The sequence below is a fragment of the Argopecten irradians genome, chromosome 9 (assembly GCF_041381155.1).
Source record: "Argopecten irradians isolate NY chromosome 9, Ai_NY, whole genome shotgun sequence".
Classification (NCBI taxonomy): Eukaryota; Metazoa; Mollusca; class Bivalvia; order Pectinida; family Pectinidae; genus Argopecten; species Argopecten irradians.
In genome coordinates, this window is record NC_091142.1 from 6,817,902 (window position 1) to 6,838,537 (window position 20,636).

Below are 20,636 nucleotides of genomic sequence, written 5' to 3' on the forward strand. Positions count from 1 at the left end.
CTTAGGTTTACTCGACCAATTCAAACGTTAATATGATAACGACCATATTGTCAACTTCCACTTTCCATTTGTTTGCACTGCTGTTGTAGACCTAGATCTAGACCGAGTAGCCTTGTCCTAGTTTGTCACGTCAATATCGTTCTAGAATTTACTGCAGAAACATGTCTACAAGACGAGCATTACACTTTGTGTTTAAAGTTGGAAACAGGACGGAAACTGCTAAATTTTACAGAGATGTTCTTGGCATGAAAGTAAGATATTATATAAGTTAGTTACATAATGTACAAGGTACATACAAATTACAAATACATACTATATGCATGCAATATGTGCCTTTTAGCTGATAAGAGCTTTCCTCACACTAGTCAAATTATTCCAGATCTCTCTCAACGTTTTAATTCCAGGTTTAATATATAAAATCTGGAATGTCTTCTGGAAATATATTAATACATGTATATATGTAGGTAAAAGCTATGGCATATAGCTGATCTGCATTTATGTAGTATTGTATAGTTCTATATGGGGAAAATTAAATCAAATGTTATTTTGTGACATTTCATTTTTACTATTGAGAATTAAACTTTGCTGTATGCATTTACCAGACATTTATTTATCCATTTATCTTTTACCAGACCCCAGTGTATTCCAGCATACTTATGTGTCATTTTCTTTCTTAATCTATTGTAATAAAACCTATATAACCCAGAAATACCTATGCAGGTCCAGTTGACATCCAGTTTAGATTAGTTACCTTATATAAATATTCAACATACAGAAATAAACGGTGCATGATGTGTCCATGTGCACAGCATCCACAGACACATTTGAATGTGCTATCAACAACAGAGCATACAACATCCGGTAGAACCTGACGTGCAAATCCAGCAATGTCATCTACCTCCTCTCGTGTAGGAAATGCACAATGCAATACGTTGGGGAAACCGGTGGTCCACTCAACGTCAGAATCAACAATCACCGCTGGTCTATCAAACAGAACAAACCTGACTATCCGGTTGTCAGACATTTCAACTTACCCATCCATAGTTGGAAAGACATGCAGGTGATTGCAATTGAGCACTGTTCCTACTGGACACAAACCAAGCGTTGATCGAGAGAGAGATTCTGGATTATCTATCTACAGACCCGCTATCCCAAAGGCATTAACGAACATTAAATATACTTATTGACGTCAATTGATAACTTGCTTTTCAATTAATTATCCCTACCAATGAGCACTATTTATAAATTTCGCCACACATTGGACGTCACACGTGGCACGCTTTCCAGTCATCGCTCATATTTAAGCGTTCTGCCGAACAGCATGGATACATTTTTAGGTCATCTGACCGTTGCGCCGTGCACCGTGCGTAAACTTTTCATTCAAACGACTTCTTCTTAATAACCGAAATGCCCAGGTTACTGATATTTGGCCTGTAGCATGCTGGGACAAAGGGCTACCAAGTTTGTTCAAATTAATGACCTTGACCTTCATTCAAGGTCACAGGGGTCAAAAAGGCTAAAATCTTTAAACAACTTCTTCTCAAGACCCAGAAATCCCAGGGTACTGATATTTGGCCTGTAGTATGCTGGGATGAAAGGCTACCAAGTTTGTTCAAATAAATGACCTTGACCTTCATTCAAGGTCACAGTGGTCAAATAGGCTAAAAATCCTTTAAACAACTTCTTGTGAATAACTAAGAGGCCTAGAGACCTGATATTAGGCCTGTAACATGCTTGGATGAAGGGCTATCAAGTTTGTTCAAATCAATGACCTTGATCTTCATTCAAGGTCACAGGGGACAAAAAGGCTAAAATCTTTTAACAACTTCTTCTCAAGAACCGAAAAGCCCAGGGTACTGATATTGGGCATGTAGTATGCTGTGATGAAGGGCTACCAAGTTTGTTCAAATGAATGACCTTGATTTTCATTCAAGGTCACAGGGGTCAAATAGGCTAAAATCTTTAAACGATTTCTTCCCAAGAACAGAAAGGCCCAGGATATTCATATTGGGCCTGCAGCATGCTGGGATGAAGTGTTACAAAGTTTGTCAAAATAAATGACCTTGACCTTCATTTAAGGTCACAGGGCCAAATAGGCTAAAAATCCTTTAAACAACTTCTTGTGAATAACTAAGAGGCCTAGAGACCTGATATTGGGCCTGCAGCATGCTTGGATGGAGTGCTACCAAATTTGTTAAAATAAATGACTTTGACCTTCATTCAAGGTCACATGGGTCAAAAAGGCTGAAGTCTTTAAACGACTTCTTCTCAATAACCAAAAGGACCAGAATACTCATGTTGGGCATGTAGCATGCTGGGATGAAGGACTTCCAAGTTTGTTCAAATGAATGACCTTTACCTTCATTGGAGGTCACAGAGGTCAAATAGGCTTAAATCTTTAAACGACATCTTCCCAAGAACTAAAAGGCCCAGGATACTCATATCGGGCTTGCAGCATGCTAGGATGAAGGGCTACCAAGTTTGATTAAATTAATGACCTTGACCTTCATTCAAGGTCACAGGGGTCAAATTGGCTTACATCTTTAAACAACTTTTTCTCGAGAACCAAAAGGCCCAGGATACTCATATTGGGCCTACAGCACGCTGGGATGAAGGGCTACCAAGTTTGTTCAAATGAATGACATTGACTTTCATTCAAGGTCACAGGGGTCAAAAAGGATAAAATCTTTAATCGACTTCTTGAGAATAACTAGGAGGCCTAGAGACCTGATATTGGGCCTATGACATGCTGGGATGAAGGACTACCAAGTTTATTCAAATGAATGACCTTGATCTTCATTCAAGGTCACAGAGGTCAAATATGCTAAAATCTTTAAACGACTACATTGTGTTGTGCTAATAGTCAGATGACCGTTAAGGTCCATGGGCCTCTTGTTGTAGATCCGGCCTTCGGCTGCCACTTGCTGAAGAGTAAATTGCGCTCCATTCTGATGTATAGTTTAATATTTGTCCACTTTGTCCCGCTTTACTGTTTGTATCCTATTATGTTATCGTGTTCGTTTTGTATGTCTTGATAAAGGGGCAGATCGCCACAAAAATTTGACATTTTTTTTGTCCACACGGTTGGAATTACTTCCTTGTTCCATATTCAATAAACATATATAATTGTATATGCCAGTAATTAAAATGTAAATACATTTTAAATCATAAAATGTTGGGGTTTTTTTTTTCAGTTTCTAAGACATGAAGAATTTGAGAAAGGATGTGAAGCAGCATGTAATGGGTAACTGTAATATTATATATTAATATTAAAGATGCTCCTCTGCCGACAGAGCATGAATGATACTCATCATTTGAACAATAATTGGTATTTAATCATGTGTATATATGTCTAATTAACACAATAATAGTATAAAATAATTTATTTTGCCTTTGGTGCATGCACAATCAGTACTTAATTCTATCAGTGTCACAGGATTTTTTCAGGATGCAATTAATTAATTTTCATATTTGGGAAACTCAAACTTTTCAATGGTGTTATTGTAAAGTAAGTAACTTTTATAACTGAAGAAAAATACTAAATCGTCTGCTCCTGTTTTTGATAGTGAAAAAATACCATTTGTCAGCGGTGGAGCATCTTTAATTAAACTTGCCTTTTAGCTTAAGTAGACACCACCTCGATCAATTAACCAACTGATATTGCTTAAGCTTATGATTCTTGTTGCTGGTGCATAATGGTCAATTTTAACACATCTTGACCAGTGTATAAAAGGCCCTATTTTTCTTATATAGTCCCCTGGGTAGTCTATAGAAAGGGTGGGCACCATATACCAAAATTTGTATGCGTACATGTCACCAATGCAATGTTGGCTGTCAACGTTTCCCTTTAAACATATTCTTCTAAAATGGACCAAGAAGCTCATGAATTGATGCAAAATTGCACATGTAACATGGCATAATCAAAGACCAAAGATATTGGACCTCTGGCATGCTGGGGTAAAGGGCTACCAATTTAAATTTATTCAAATGAATTTACTTTATCTTCATTCAAGGACACAGCATTCAAATAGCGGTTTAAAATTTTCTTGTTAAAATGTAAAAGTTTAAGAGACATTATATAGGGCCTGTGGCATGTTTGGATGAAGCGTGCATGGTTACCAAGTTAGTTCAAATGAATGATATCAATCTTCATGGAGGCTCATTTGGGTCAAATCACAGGGACCTGACACGAAAATTTTTAACCAATAGTATACATATATATATTATATATATGTATACTGTTAGTTTAAAAAAAATCGTGCCAGGTCCCTGTGGGTCAAATAGGCAAAAATCTTTCAACGAATATCTTTACAAAATTATGATGCAATTTAGTACTCCTTTCACATATTAGTTTGGTTTTATTAGTTTTACAGCAGTTTAAGGACGTGTTAAGTATGTTGGTGGAGGATAGCCATTGACCATGCCAGCGGTCTGTATCTGGCAACTACCCCCAGGGCTTTTTCTCATTGCTTTGGGAAATGGGCCTGTGGCTTCGAATTTGGGAAAATGTGCAACAAAACCAAGATTTGGGAAAAATTATGAAATATGAAATAAAGCATAATACATAACTTTTCTGAAGCCAATTCACAAATAACTAAAGCCGTAGCCTACTTAGTTCATGCAATATTTTTGGATAGTTTTCAAGAAACTTTGATTTTGGGAAATTTATGACTTGAATTGGGAAAAATTTAGAGGGATTGCAATGGGGAATTGGGCCGAAAATCAGCCCAAATCATGCTGAAAAAAAGCCCTGACCCCGAATGGGATTCTAACTTGCAACTCTCACATATTATTACTAGGTACATGTATACCAATACACCTTACTGATATCTGGATTGACTCCATGTGTTTTAGACCTTACGATGGAAAATGGAGTAAGTCTATGGTGGGATATGGACCAGAGGATAATCACTTTGTGGTGGAGCTGACTTATAACTATGGTATTGGTACATACAGATTGGGGACAGATTTCAGGGTAAGTAAACTATCACTGTTGTTATATCCACCCCCTGAACCATCTTCGATACTCTAGGGGTTACTATCACTAAATACTTTGAAGTGGAGCTGACTTATAACTATGGTATTGGTACATACAGACTAGGGACAGATTTCAGGGTAAGTTCTATACATCCTCAATACTCCAGGGGTTACTATCACTGTTGTTATATCCACCCCTGAACCATCTGCGATACTCTAGGGGTTACTATCACTAATCACTTTGTGGTGGAGCTGACTTATAACTATGATATAGGTACATGCAGGTTGGGGACAGATTTCAGGGTTAGTTCTAGATCTGTTACAGTACAGATGCTCTAGGTGTTACTATTACTAACATTATATCATCCCCTTAATCATCCTCAAAACTCCAGAGGTTACTATCACTGACGCTATATCCACTCCTGAACCATCATCAATACTCCAGGGGTTTCTACCACTAACGTTATATCCACCCCTGAACCATCGTCAATACTCCAGGGGTTACTTTCACTGACGTTATATCCACCCCTGAACCATAGTCAGTACTCCAGGGGTTACTATCACTAACATTTTATCCATCCCTGGGCTATCTCATAGTAAAATGAAGGCATTTTAGGAGAGAAAAAAAGACCAATCACAGGCCTGCAGAGACCTCTTTTGAATATTATAGAAAGACTGACACCCAGCTTTATTATTCACCCCTGAAATTTCATAATGAACTGGTCTTGCCTTTGATTTAGAAGTGTCTAAAGTGTCTTCGGGGGTAAATGAGTTATATAATTATTTCAGGGCATCAATATTTCCTCTAAAGAAGCTTTTAAGAACCTGAGTAACTGTGGTTATGCTGTGTCAGTGGACGGAGGGAGACAGGAAGTGAAATCTCCCGATGGCTACAGCTTTACCGTTGAGGATACGGACAGTCAGGGAGGTGAGTGGGGCAGTATACTGTAAAGTGCTGAAAATTAGTGGGGTCAAAATTTCGAGTTTTTTCTGTATGAAGATTAATTTTCGCAGTTCACTAGTTTGAACTATTGTTCATAGGTTCGTCATTGAATTTATAGATATTTCACTGGTATGCATAAATTTGTGAATATAAATAAACCTGAATTTTACCCCCGCTAAACTGTAGTTTACTTTTAGATTATAATAATAGTCTGAGAGTATAATTATGAAGTTAAAATGTTATTTTTTGTGGATCTGCTCAAATAGATAGAAGTATTTATTACATTTTGTGCAGTGAAATATAAGGTTTTATGGTGAACATAAAAGCAAATATACTTTACTCCAAGTGAAAATATCAAAATTTCCACCTCACTCAATGAAATGTAACTGGTATCAAGAAACAAGGATATCCGCTATTTAAATCTGAAGAACACTTTGCTGGACAGCATTAAAAGTTATTTCAAGTTAATTCTTTTGTAATCAAAATTGCTCTATGGAATGCATATCTGTTCAGTACTGACAGATTATTTTTAGTTATGGAATTTTGTGTACCTTATTTAATGGAGACACATTTAAACTTAACAGCCTTTGTACATATAACAAATACTAGATCTTTAAAGATGCTCCACCGCCGACAGAGCATAAGTGATATTCATTATTTGAACAATAATTGGTGTTTAATCGTGTATATATATGTCTAATTAACACAAAAAATAATATAGAAATAATTTATTTTGCTTTTGGTGCATTCGCAATCTGTACTTTATTCCATATAGGATATAGTGCCACGGACTTTTTTCGGGATGCAATTAATTATTTTTCATATTTTCAACTTGAAGTAGAATTAGAACCTCAAACTTTTCAATGGTGGTAATGGTGTAAAGTAAGTAACTTTTGTAACTGCAGAAAATTACCAAATCGCCTGCTCCTGTTTTTGGTAGTGAAAAAATACCATTTGTCAGCGGTGGAGCATCTTTAATGTTTTCGTCCATCCACATTGAAGTGCTCTGATGTTCAGAAGGGAATTGCATAAATCGAGCAATGCAAAATGAGATGGCTATGCTTTACTTGTGTGTAGTGTCCGCTGGTATCTTACTCCTCCCACAATGATTTATCCTATTCTGACCTGTTTACCTAGCTAACAGGAGAGAACCCTGCACTGATGCAGGGCATCCATTAGACCCATGGGAGTATGTTTTTGACTCCCAAAGGTCAGATTTGACTCTTGAGTTTGAAGCACATGTCATTTCTATGTATCATAGACTTTGACTCGTCAGATTTTTGAGAAATGATAATTTGATTTCTGAATCTTTGATCGGGATGCCCTGTGTTATAGGATATTACTTCATTCACCCCTAAGATGTATTTGGACTCTTCTAAATCAAAGACTAGACCAGTCCATTATGATATTTCAGGGGTGAATGAGTTGAATAACTGAATGTTTTGTATTATAGATCCAGTACAGAGTGTGTGTCTAGGATGTTCAGATCTCTCCAAGTCTGTTGGTAAGTAAATATACACTGAATTATGATTTCGCAAAGGAGTGGTTTGTTGGCCAGTACCATGTACATATTATTAAATACAGTCTCTGTCACACAGCTGATGGGGCCCGCTTCTTTTGCTTTTTATGTCATTGTCTTCCAACCATACTGATGTAAAATAAAACCCCATGTATTGCATTTGTTGTTATACATAGAGGCTGATCTCTGTTTATATAACAATTATTATTATTAATTTGTATTTTGATTTATTAGCTCACCATCGTCAAACGCCGAACCGGTTGGTTATTCAAATCACCTTTTGTTCTCTCCATCCCTCCATTAACAATTATTGTTATGGCTTTTTCTCAGAAAGCACAGAATCTTGAGCATTACCATTTTATCACAGACTATAACTTGCCTAATTATTTTATTTTAAACTCCACCACTGTCAAATTATCTACTTTATAAGACAAGAAATCCCAGAGGTATTTTGACAGCCACCACTGAATGATCTATGTCGGTCAAAGGAAATCTTTCCGACCGGCAGCCATCTTAGATTTTGACAATTTTCTCTTGAAGTACTGCAGGAGTCTCTCTCTCAAATATTTCATTTGTAGGTTCCCCTTGTTGCCTAGTTATGTACATTGTATTTTTGACCGACATAGATCAAGATCATGATCATTCAGTGGTGCGTCTAAAATACCGCTTGTGTCTCTTGTCTCGTAGACAATTTTTAATTGACAGTGGTGTAGTTTCAAGTTAAATATTTAAGCAATTTATAGTCTGTGATGAAATTATAATGCCTGACTTTTACATAATAATTGTTCTGGAAGAGAATACACAAATATGTACATGTATTTTTGCAATGTATCGGTTACAGATTTCTGGACTCAGCTGTGTGGTATGAAGGTCTATAAACAAGAGAATAAGTTAGCATTACTGGGATTTGATGATACACAGGTAAAGTACAGTAAAACCTCTTTCACTCAAACAAGTATCCGCTTCAAAATTTATCTACTTTTAAAATAATTGTTTGACACACATAAGCAATACTTATATTTTGTTGGTTGTTCATGTTTTGTTGTGTGCTTTGATAAGAAAGTACCATAAATTGTAAAATGTTTTCAGTATTGCAAGGAAATATTACTTAGTCTACAGATCGAAACACTAATATTGCTTGAATACAGGTTTTTCAAAATGAACCATGAATAGTAAAAATGTTTTCAGTATTGCAAGAAATATAGCATAAACATTAGTTGGTCTCCAGATTGAAACACTAATATTGCCTGAATTCAGGTTTTTTCAAAATGTACCATGAATAGTAAAATGTCTTCAGTATTGCAAGGAAATATAGCACAAACATTACTTAGTCTGCAGATTGAAACACTGATATTGCTTGAATACAGGTTTTTCAAAATGTACCATGAATTGTAAAATGTCTTCAGTATTGCAAGGAAATATAGCATAAACATTACTTAGTCTGCAGATTGAAACACTGATATTGCTTGAATACAGGTTTTTCAAAATGTACCATGAATTGTAAAATGTTTTCAGTATTGCAAGGAAATATAGCATAAACATTACTTAGTCTCCAGATTTAAACACTAATATTGCTTGAATACAGGTTTTTCAAAATGTACCATGAATTGTAAAATGTCTTCAGTATTGCAAGGAAATATAGCATAAGCATTACTTAGTCTCCAGATTGAAACACTAATATTGCCTTTGTTATTAATAGAACATTAGCAAAACAAAACCATCTGATTTAAATGCCAAATAAGGATGTTGTTTTTTGTTTTCATTGTAAACTAAATTTACAAGACAGAATAGTTACCATATCAATGTAAGGATATGTTTGTTTTCAGTGTAAACTTGAGTTACAAGACATTGGCACCAGTGTTGACCATGCTACTGCCTATGGAAGGATTGCTTTTTCATGTCCTCGCACAGAGGTTAGTTCTCAAACTTGCTGTCGCTAATCTTAAAATCTGCTTAAAACTTTATTTATTAAAAATGTAAACACAAGGATTGTACAAATTAAAGGTTAAGAAAATTGAACACATTTGAACCATAGAAATGTTTTAGCATTCAAGAATACGTTTACATAAGCATGCTTTAAAACTGTCTTACAATTTATTTTTTTAAAGATTAAGGCCGAACCTTTCAGTATTTTCAGTACTTTGATTAAAACAATTCTGTAGTTTTGGACTGTACATTATTTGTGATGTTGTCACAGTTACCAGATATAGAGAAGAAGATGAAGGACGCTGGGCAGACGATCCTAACTCCTCTGATCAGTCTTGATACCCCGGGGAAGGCCACAGTAGAAGTAGTCATTGTGGCTGATCCTGTAAGTTACCTTAAACTCATTCACCTCCTAAATTTCATAATGGATTGGTCTAGTCTTTGTCTAATAAGAACCTAAATGTGTCTTCAAGGTGATTGATTTCTCTGCTTTTGAGGACATATTGGTCCAGACGACGATTTCATGAAAATTCCTTAACTTGAAATACAAATGTAATCAAAAGAAAAGCATTACAGTTAACCAAGATTCTGGAACTTGATATTCCTTAAGTTCTTTTGTGATTTTTTTAATGACTTTTAATTCAAAATTTTTTTATTTAATAAGTTAAAGAATTGTTCAAGAATAACACTTTCTTAAAGGAATATTTATTACACTGGACCCATGGGTTATTTCAAATTAATTTCAATGAGGCTTGTTTACTCTTAAACTCATTCACCTCCCTAACGTTTCGATAAGGTGATTGAACCTAAATGTGTCCTTTTCAAAATTTTCTCTGCTTTTGAGGACATATTGGTCCAGACGGACGATTTCATGAAAATTCCTTAACTTGAAATACAAATGTAATCAAAAGAAAGCATTACAGTTTAACCAAGATTCTGGAACTTGATATTCCTTAAGTTCTTTTGTGATTTTTTTAATGACTTTTAATTCAAAATTTTTTTTTTATTTAATAAGTTAAAGAATTGTTCAAGAATCTTTTCTTAAAGGAATATTTATTACACTGAACCCATGGGTTAATTTCAAATTAATTTCAATGAGGCTTGCACTTAATGAGTATATCATTCTAAAATCAAGTGATATATATATCTAGAAGCATTATCTTTGCTTCAGGATGGCCATGAAATATGTTTTGTGGGTGATGAGGCATTCCGTGAGCTCTCTCAGGTCGATGATAAAGCAGATGAATTACTTGACCAGGTAAGTCACGATATCTTTACTATTATATTGAGGTTACAATATTTTACCAAGGAATACTGTATGATGTGAATTTTTTGTTGTTTTCGTATGTGCTATAGAACCACTAATATAAAACAAAATTATTATTGTTGTTAATCGACTAAACATGAATATTTATTTACATGAGATGATTCGAAAGCTTCGAATCACAAAAGAAATTACCAATATTTCATGCTATACAGTATAGCAGCCACGTTTTTTCTTGGAACAAAAAAGAATTTAAAAAAGGCAGATAAAAGACCGTCTTTTGATTTTGAAAAAAAAAGTTACTCATATCTTAAAAAAGTACTGAGGGGATCTTTTCAATTTCCAAATGTAGGTTTTATTAGCCCACCTCATATGGTGGGCTTAAAATCGCCTTTCGTCCGTGGTCCGTCGTCCGTCCGTCCTTCCGTCTGTCCGTCCGTCCTTCCGTCCGTCCGTCCGTCCGTTAACAATTCTTGTTACCCGCTATTTCTCTAAAAGTACTGAAGGGATCTTTCTCAATTTCCAAATGTAGGTTCCCCTTAGTTGTGCATATTGTATTTTGGGACTGATCTCGGTCCAACAAGATGGCCGCCAGGCAGCCATCTTGGATTTTGATAGTTAAAGTTTGTTACCGCTATTTCTCATAAAGTACTGAAGGGATCTTTCTCAAATTTCATATGTAGGTTCCCCTAGAACCCTAGTTGTGCATATTGCATTTTGGGACTGATCGGTCAACAAGATGGCCGACCAGCCGCCATCTTGGATTTTGATAGTTAAAGTTTTGTTACGGCTAATTCTCAGAAAGTACTGAAGGGATCTTTCTCAAATTTCATATGTAGGTTCCCCTAGGACCCTAGAAGTGCATATTGCATATTGCATTTTGGGACTGATCGGTCAACAAGATGGCCGCCAGGTAGCCATCTTGGATTTTGATAGTTAAAGTGTTTGTTACCGCTATTTCTCAGAAAGCACTGAAGGGATCTTTCTCAAATTTCATATGTAGGTTCCCCTAGGACCCTCAAGAAGATGTTTTTATTGGGGGGGTTTGGGGCACAAAAACAAATATTAAGTGGTTGTGTCCGGGTGCGGCATTTTGGGAACTGATCGGTCAACAAGATGGCCGACCAGCCGCCATCTTATGATTTTTGATAGTTAAAGTTTGTTACGGCTAAATCTCAGAAAAGTACTGAAGGGATCTTTTCTCAAATTTCATATGTAGGTTCCCCCCCTAGGACCCTAGGTTGGGTTTTGGGGTGGGTGTGCATATTGGGCCAAAGCATTTTTTTGGGACCTGATCGGTCAACAAGATGGCCGCCAGGTAGCCATCTTGGGATTTTGATAGTTAAAGTTTGTTACCGCTATTTCTCAGAAAGCACTGAAGGGATCTTTCTCAAATTTCATATGTAGGTTCCCCTAGGACCCTAGTTGTGCATATTGTATTTTGGGACTGATCGGTCAACAAGATGGCCACCAGGCAGCCATCTTGGATTTTGATAGTTAAAGTTTGTTACCGCTATTTCTCATAAAGTATTGAAGGGATCTTTCTCAAATTTCATATGTAGGTTCCCGTAGGACCCTAGTTGTGCATATTGCATTTTGGGACTGATCGGTCAACAAGATGGCCGACCAGCCGCCATCTTGGATTTTGATAGTTAAAGTTTGTTACCGCTATTTCTCAGAAAGTATTGAAGGGATTGTTCTCAAATTTCATATGTAGGTTCCTCTTGGACCCTAGTTCTGCATATTACATTTTGGGACTGATCGGTCAACAAGATGGCCGACAAGCAGCCATCTTGGATTTTGATAGTTAAAGTTTGTTACGGCTATTTCTCAGAAAGTATTGAAGGGATTGTTCTCAAATTTCATATGTAGGTTCCCCTAGGACCCTAGTAGTGTGCATATTGCATTTTGGGACTGATCAGTCAACAAGATGGCCGCCAGGTAGCCATCTTGGATTTTGATAGTTAAAGTTTGTTACCGCTATTTCTCAAAAAGCACTAAAGGGATCTTTCTCAAATTTCATATGTAGGTTCCCCTAGGACCCCAGTTGTGCATATTGCATTTTGGGACTGATCGGTCAACAAGATGGCCGCCAGGTAGCCATCTTGGATTTTGATAGTTAAAGTTTGTTACCGGCTATTTCTCAGAAAGCACTGAAGGGATCTTTCTCAAATTTCATATGTAGGTTCCCCTAGGACCCCAGTTGTGCATATTGCATTTTGGGACTGATCGGTCAACAAGATGGCCGACCGGTGGCCATCTTGGATTTTGATAGTTAAAGTTTGTTACCGCTATTTCTCAGAAAGTATTGAAGGGATTGTTCTCAAATATCATATGTATGTTCCTCTAGGACCCTAGTTCTGCCTAATGCATTTTGCGACCACCATCTTGGATTTTGATAGTTTAAAGTTTGAAAAGCAGAAAAAAGAATTGTAAGTTTGAAAAGCAGAGAAAAGATCCCTCTTTCATTTGTCAGACATAGATCAATCTTTGGTGGGCGCCAAGATCCCTCTGGGATCTCTTGTTTTGAGCGTTATCGTACATAATCATTTTAGGATTGGCAATATTGCCAACCAGAAACATTTTCGACAACCTTAAACATTATTTCTGCTAGTTCTGCCTGCTACCTTTCTAAAACGATTGTTTTTTAGCTCACCTGGCCCAAAGGGCCGGTGAGCTTATGTCATGGCGCGGCGTCCGTCGTCCGTCCGTCGTCCGTCCGTCCGTCTGTCCGTCAACATTTCCTTTAAATCGCTACTAGTCATAGAGTTCTGCATGGATTGTAACCAAATTTGGCCACAAACATCCTTGGGGGAGGGGGTACAGAACTTGTATAAATTTTGGCTCTGACCCCCCGGGGGCAGGAGGGGCGGGGCCCAATAGGGGAAATATAGGTAAATCCTTTAAATCGCTACTTGTCATAGAGTTCTGAATGGAATGTAACAAAATTTGGCCACAAACATCCTTGGGGGAAGGGGAACAGAACTTGTATAAATTTTGGCTCTCACTCGGACCCCCCGGGGGAAGGAGGGGCGGGGCCCAATAGGGGAAATAGAGGTAAATCCTTTAAATCGCTACTAGTCATAGAGTTCTACATGGATTGTAACTAAATTTTGCCACAAACATCCTTGGGGGTAGGGGAACAGAACTTGTATAAATTTTGGCTCTGACCCCCCGGGGGCAGGAGGGGCGGGGCCCAATAGGGGAAATAGAGGTAAATCCTTTAAATCGTTACTTGTCATAGAGTTCTACATGGATTGTAACCAAATTTGGCCACAAACATCCGTTGGGGAAGGGGAACAGAACTTGTATAAATTTTGGCTCTGACCCCTGGGGGCAGGAGGGGCGGGGGCCCAATAGGGGAAATATAGGTAAATCCTTTAATCGCTACTTGTCATAGAGTTCTGAATGGAATGTAACAAAATTTGGCCACAAACATCCTTGGGGGAAGGGGAACAGAACTTGTATAAATTTTGGCTCTTGCCCCCCGGGGGCTGGAGGGGTGGGGCCCAATAGGGGAAATAGAGGTAAATCCTTTAATTCGCTATTAGTCATAGAGTTCTACATGGATTGTAACTAAATTTTGCCACAAACATCCTTGGGGGAAGGGGAACAGAACTTGTATAAATTTTGGCTCTGACCCCCCGGGGGCAGGAGGGGCGGGGCCCAATAGGGGAAATAGAGGTAAATCCTTTAAATCGCTACTTGTCATAGAGTTCTACATGGATTGTAACCAAATTTGGCCACAAACATCCGTGGGGGAAGGGGAACAGAACTTGTATAAATTTTGGCTCTGACCCCCCGGGGGCAGGAGGGGCGGGGCCCAATAGGGGAAATAGAGGTAAATCCTGTAAATTGCTACTAGTCGTAGAGTTCTGCATGGATTGTAACCAAATTTGGCCAGAAACATCCTTGGGGGAAGGGGAACAGAACTTGTATAAATTTTGGCTCTGGCCCCCCGGGGGCTGGAGGGGTGGGGCCCAATAGGGGAAATAGAGGTAAATCCTTTAATTCGCTACTAGTCATAGAGTTCTGCATGGAATGTAACCAAATTTGGCCAGAAATATCCTTGGGAGAATAAGAACTGAGTTTGTAAAAATTTTGGCTCTGGTCCCCGGGGCAGGAGGGGCGGGGCCCAATAGGGGAATTATAGGTAAATTCTATAAATTGCTACTTAATTGTCCAAGAGTTTTGTATGGATTGTAACTAAATTTGGCCACAAACATCCTTGGGGGTAGGAGAACAGAACTTGTATAAATTTTGGCTCTAACCCCCAGGGGGCAGGAGGGGCAGGGCCCAGGAGGGGAAATAGAGGTAAATTCTATCAATCGCTACTTGTCCTAGAGTTCTACATGGATTGTAACCAAATTTGGCCACAAACATCCGTGGGGGGTAGGGGAACAGAACTTGTATAAATTTTGGCTCTGACCCCCCGGGGGCAGGAGGGGCGGGGCCCAATAGGGGAAATAGAGGTAAATCCTTTAAATCACTTCTTCTCATAGAGTTCTGCATGGATTGTAACCAAATTTGGCCAGAAACATCCTTGGGGGAAGGGGAACAGAACTTGTATAAATTTTGGCTCTGGTCCCCCGGGGGCAGGAGGGGTGGGGCCCAATAGGGGAAATAGAGGTAAATCCTATAATTCGCTACTAGTCATAGAGTTCTGCATGGAATGTAACTAAATTTGGCCAGAAATATCCTTGGGAGAATAAGAACTGAGTTTGTAAAAATTTTGGCTCTGGTCCCCGGGGCAGGAGGGGCGGGGCCCAATAGGGGATTTATAGGTAAATTCTATAAATTGCTACTTAATTGTCCAAGAGTTTTGTATGGATTGTAACTAAATTTGGCCACAAACATCCTTGGGGGTAGGAGAACAGAACTTGTATAAATTTTGGCTCTGATCCCCAGGGGGCAGGAGGGGCAGGGCCCAATAGGGGAAATAGAGGTAAATCCTTTAAATCACTTCTTCTCATAGAGTTCTGCATGGATTGTAACCAAATTTGGCCACAAACATCCTTGGGGGAAGGGGAACAGAACTTGTATAAATTTTGGCTCTGATCCCCCGGGGGTAGGAGAGGTGGGGCCCAATAGGGGAAATAGAGGTAAATTCTTTAAATCGCTACTAGTCATAGAGTTCTGCTTGGAATGTAACCAAATTTGGCCAGAAACATCCTTTGTGGAAGGGGAACAGAACTTGTATAAATTTTGGCTCTGACTCCCAGGGGGCAGGAGGGGTGGGGCCCAATAGGGGATTTAGAGGTTAATATTAAAATTCCTTCAGAAAAGAAACAATGAACCTGTATTCAGAAAATTATTTGGCATTACAAACCAGGTGAGCGATACAGGCCCTCTGGAATGTAAAATGTGAATGATAATTTTGTAGAGTCCTTATTGTTATTAGCTTACCATTAATACTACACGTATCATCACCTTCTGAACATCTTAATTAAAATAAATCAAATTAGGTTTCCCGTGAAAGCGAAACAAATCTTCAATGTTAAACATAGATTACGCAGAGAAACTTACATTTATTTGGTGTTTCAACTTCATCTAAGGTCATCGATATACATTTCCTTGTCCATGTTGATATTGTTTTTAAGAAACTTTCCTATTTTTATGTCACCTGAGACGAAGTCTCAAGTGACCTTTTCAAATCATTGAAGCATTAATTAGTCATTTATGATAGAAAATTAGTCAATGTTGTCAGAATTATCCATATAAGATGACCATTGAATCTTATTAACAAATTTTCCATGACTGATCCTAGGGGCCTTAGGGGCGGGGCGAAAAGAGGTCAAATAGGCTAAAACTTCAAAAATCTTCTTCTGAAATTCTGGAACTGGTAGAAACAAATACTCTTAATAGATGAAAAGGTCTTAAGGTCCTTTACAAAAATTGTGAATTATATGACCCTGGGGTCTCATGTTTCCCCCTGGGGAGGGGGTCAAGTTTACTATAGTTTAATTAGGAAAAAACACATTTATGAACGTTTGCTTATTTTTCATAGGAAATTAGTCAAACTGGGTTATTATTATTATCCTGAGATAGTATTTTATCGTCATATACATATTGGTCCTGGCTGACCACCAAGGGCCTTAGGGGCGGGGCCAAACGGGGTCAAATAAGCTAAAACTTCATAAATCTTCTTCTGAATTCACAGGTTTGATGGAAGCATATAATCTTGATAGATTGGAAGGTCTTAAGGCCCTTTACAAAAATTGTGAATTTTATGTCCCTGAGATCTCAGATTTTCCCTTGGGGAGGGGGTCAAATTTACTATAGTTTATATAGGAAAAACACATTTATGAACATTACTTGCTTTGTTTTCATAGGAAATTAGTAAAACTGGGTTAGAATTATTAGCCTGAGATAGCCTTTTAACATCATTTCCAGATTGGTCTTGGCTGACCCCCAGGGGCAAGAGGGGCAGGGCCAAAAAGGGTCAAATTGACTTACTTTTCAAAAATCTTTCTTCTTAATTCACGGATTCCATGAAAACAAATACTCTTCATAGATTGAAAGGTCTTAAGGTCCCTTACAAAACGTGTGAATTTCATGGTCCTCGGATTTTTCCTCTTGTGAGGGAGTCAAATTTACTATAGTTTATATAGGAAAAACACATTTATGAACATGATTTCCATTGTTTTAATGGGAAATGAGTCAAACTGCGTTAGAATTATTAGCCTGAAATAGCATTTTAACTCAATATCCATATTGGTCCTGGCTGGCCCCCAGGGACCAGAGGGGCGGGGCCAAAATGGGTCAAATAGGCTAAAATTTAAAAAAAATCTTCTGAATACACAGGTTTGATAGAACCAAATAATCTTCATAGATTAAAAAGTGAAATTTATAAAATCACTGACACTGACTGACTTCTAGTTTGGTTTTGTTGTTTAACGTTGACAAAGCAAATTGGAATTTTAAGCATAAGGTTCGGTAACATAATACACTAACTATCAAAATGAAAAACAAAAAATAAAAATTCTAATACAAAGGTTCAACTTTCGTTTATTCTAATTCGTAAATACTTTTTACAGATTTGAACCAACTTTACAATGCTCTTTCTGTTTCTGCACTCAGGTGACTGTCAAGGCCTCTTGTTTGTTTCGGAAAGGTAGTGGGTCTTTAAGAGATGCATTTATAGGTTTTCCGTTTTGCTTTGATATAAGCACTTTTAAGCAGAAATTCAGATATATGTCGGTTCTGAATTATTGGAAAATATGTTTGATATAACAAGAGGCCCATGGGCCTTAACGGTCATCTGACTACCTTGGCAAACATCACATATGAAATTAATTAGATATAGTGTCATGGTAGCCATCTTCGATTAGGGATCAACCAGATGTAACAACACTTTGTCGGGACCATGTCAGGATCATTTCATGCAAGTTTCAGCCAAATAATACCGGTAAATATTGAGAAGAAGTTCAAAATGTATTTTCAAGATGGCAGCTGTGACGGCCATCTTGGATTTCGGATCAACCCGAAAAATAACAACACTTTGTTGGGACCATGTCAGGATCTTTTCATGCATGTTTCAGCTAAATCGCACCAGTAGAACTTGAGAAAAGTTCTTAAAGTGTTTAAAGATGGCGGCTGTGGCAGCCATCTTGGATTTCGGATCAACCTGGAAAATAACAACGCTTTGTCGGGACCATGTCAGGATCTTTTCATGCAAGTTTCAGCCAAATCGCTCCGGTAGAACTTGAGAAGAAGTTCAAAATGTGTTTTTAAGATGGCAACTGTGGCGGCCATCTTGCATTTCTGATCAACCCGAAAAATAACAACACTTTGTCGGGACCATGTCAGGATCATTTCATGCATGTTTCAGCCAAATTGCACCCGTATAACTTGAGAAGAAGTTCAAAATGGCGTCTGGAGCGGCCATCTTGGATTTCAGAATGACCCGAAAAATAACAACACTTTGTTGGTACCATGTCAGGATCATTTCATGCAAGTTTCAACCAAATCGCACCGGAAGAACTTGAGAAGAAGTTCAAAATGTTTTTTCAAGATGGCGACTGTGGCGGCCATCTTGGGTTTCGGATCAACCCAAAAAATAACAACACTTTGTTGGGACCATGTCATGATCATTTCATGCAAGTTTCAGCCAAATCGCACCGGTAGAACTTGAGAAGAAGTTCAAAATGTGTTTTCAAGATGGCGGCTGTGGCGGCCATCTTGGATTTCGGATCAACCCGAAAAATAACAACACTTTGTCGGGACCATGTCAGGATCATTTCATGTAAGTTTCAGCTAAATCGCACTGATAGAACTTGAGAAGAAGTTCAAAATGTGAAAAGTTAACGACGACGTACGAAACATGACGACTATAGGTCATCCTGACTCTTCGGGTCAAATGACCCAAAAAACTATCAATAGCAGGCATCAGTTTCGCCGTGGGATCTCTTGTTAGTAATTGAATTTTGAGGCAAAATGAGTTGTGATAATTGTCACACTAGATCTGTCATTGCAGATGAAAAGTAATAAGTTGTGTTTTTATGATTTCAGGGAATAGCAGCTGACAAAAGCGATGAGTGGTTCAAAAAGAAAGGCCTTACGAAAGGAACAGCATGATTTCATATCTATACAGTTATATAATATTCTGTTAAGTTTAATTAGATGTAGAATTTAGTCAAGATATCTATATAATTATACAGTGTATTCATTAAGCTTTTCTAAATCTTTCACAATAGAGAAAACATACTTAGTATTCTGTATTTATATATTACAAAGTTAACTGTCCTTGCGGGTAGGTATTGCTTGTGACATCATTTCTTTTCATGGAAAACAACGTGAATTTGGATAACAAAATAATGACGTCACAATGGATACATGTACACGCAAGGGAGGTAACTTAGAAATATGCAAGAATAGTTTTAATCAAACCATTTTTAAGCCATATTTTGGGGTGCAGTTGAATTTCATATTATTATTCTGGGGCAATTCATGTTGACGCAAATATTAAATGACCTTGACTTAGCTTATTATAGGATAATGTATTTAAAACTGGAACTGAAATATTTGATATGCATGCATTTACGAAATGAAATGGTCGCGCAAATCAGTTGGTTCACAGTATAAACAGTGGACATCAATAAATAAGATGTACATATATATTTAAGTGTATCCTAGGCTGTACGATATAAATTTGACACTTGTGTGAGATACTATTTGTGACATAATGAGGTGCTATATACTGACTGTAGGAATGGTTTGTCGGGAGAAGTTGTCATACAATTGTATGTAAAAACTCTCATATTGATTTATGAAGATTTATCATAATTTGTGGTTGTTGATTTACTCTTATGCACATATTAAAACAATACCTTATGAGGCATCAATCGTTGTTTTGATTCGTTCACCAGGTGGCTGGTGCTATTCTGCATATATCAATATTTCTTTTACTTAAACACCTCAATAAAACTATTCTGTGCGAAAGCAAAAGAACTAAAGGTGAGTGGAATTAAGCCTAGACCATTAAGCAATTTAATTTGTTTATTTACTGTATTGGTAAATAACAAAATGATATTCAGACTAAACATTGGGTCGAAGCAGTCATCATTTTCTAGATTAATTTGTATTCCCAAGGCACTATTATTAAAAGCTTAGATAAAAATGATAAGAATTTCCTTCAGATGCAATATTTGTATAAAATGTTTTCGTATTAAGATTGATCGACATTTATTTTCAATTCTTAAAGTTATATTGTTTCAAAGATATGCTTCTAGATGAATTACACACACATGAGGGGAACGTCATTAAATGACCCTGGCTGGTAATAGGACTTTTAACATTAATAAAGTAAATCAAACATCTTTGTGAATTAAATATTATAGTGTTATAACACTGCAAATGATTGTTATTTGTTCTCAAAATCTTTGTCATATAAACATATGGAAAACTACACCTTTTCTTCGAAAACTACACTTTTACACGACGAACTACACTTCACAACCAAATTAGGTAGGCAGGTCTCGATAAACCTTACGGAACACCAGGTGGTA

The 20,636-nt window shown here is 37.5% G+C and overlaps 1 protein-coding gene across 1 annotated transcript; it reads left to right on the forward strand.

Moving 5' to 3' along the window:
- The first annotated feature begins 26 nt into the window (after window positions 1-26).
- Window positions 27-19,965, forward strand: LOC138331260 (glyoxalase domain-containing protein 4-like). The gene is made up of 10 exons (XM_069278773.1): window positions 27-251; window positions 3,195-3,244; window positions 4,855-4,975; window positions 5,767-5,905; window positions 7,374-7,424; window positions 8,281-8,360; window positions 9,266-9,352; window positions 9,637-9,750; window positions 10,537-10,623; window positions 19,141-19,965. Exons 1-10 carry the CDS (start codon window positions 162-164, stop codon window positions 19,204-19,206), a joined length of 885 nt encoding a protein of 294 aa, XP_069134874.1. The 5' UTR covers window positions 27-161; the 3' UTR covers window positions 19,207-19,965.
- The last annotated feature ends 671 nt before the right edge of the window (window positions 19,966-20,636 follow it).

What these genes read in the sequence shown, in the direction of transcription:
- LOC138331260 (XM_069278773.1), top strand. Translation starts at nt 162, where the DNA reads ATGTCTACAAGACGAGCATTACACTTTGTGTTTAAAGTTGGAAACAGG. An exon ending in GATTGGGGACAGATTTCAGG is followed by an intron (nt 4,976 to 5,766) that starts GTAAGTAAACTA and finishes TAATTATTTCAG; the next exon opens with GGCATCAATATTTCCTCTAA. An exon ending in TAGTCATTGTGGCTGATCCT is followed by an intron (nt 9,751 to 10,536) that starts GTAAGTTACCTT and finishes TCTTTGCTTCAG; the next exon opens with GATGGCCATGAAATATGTTT.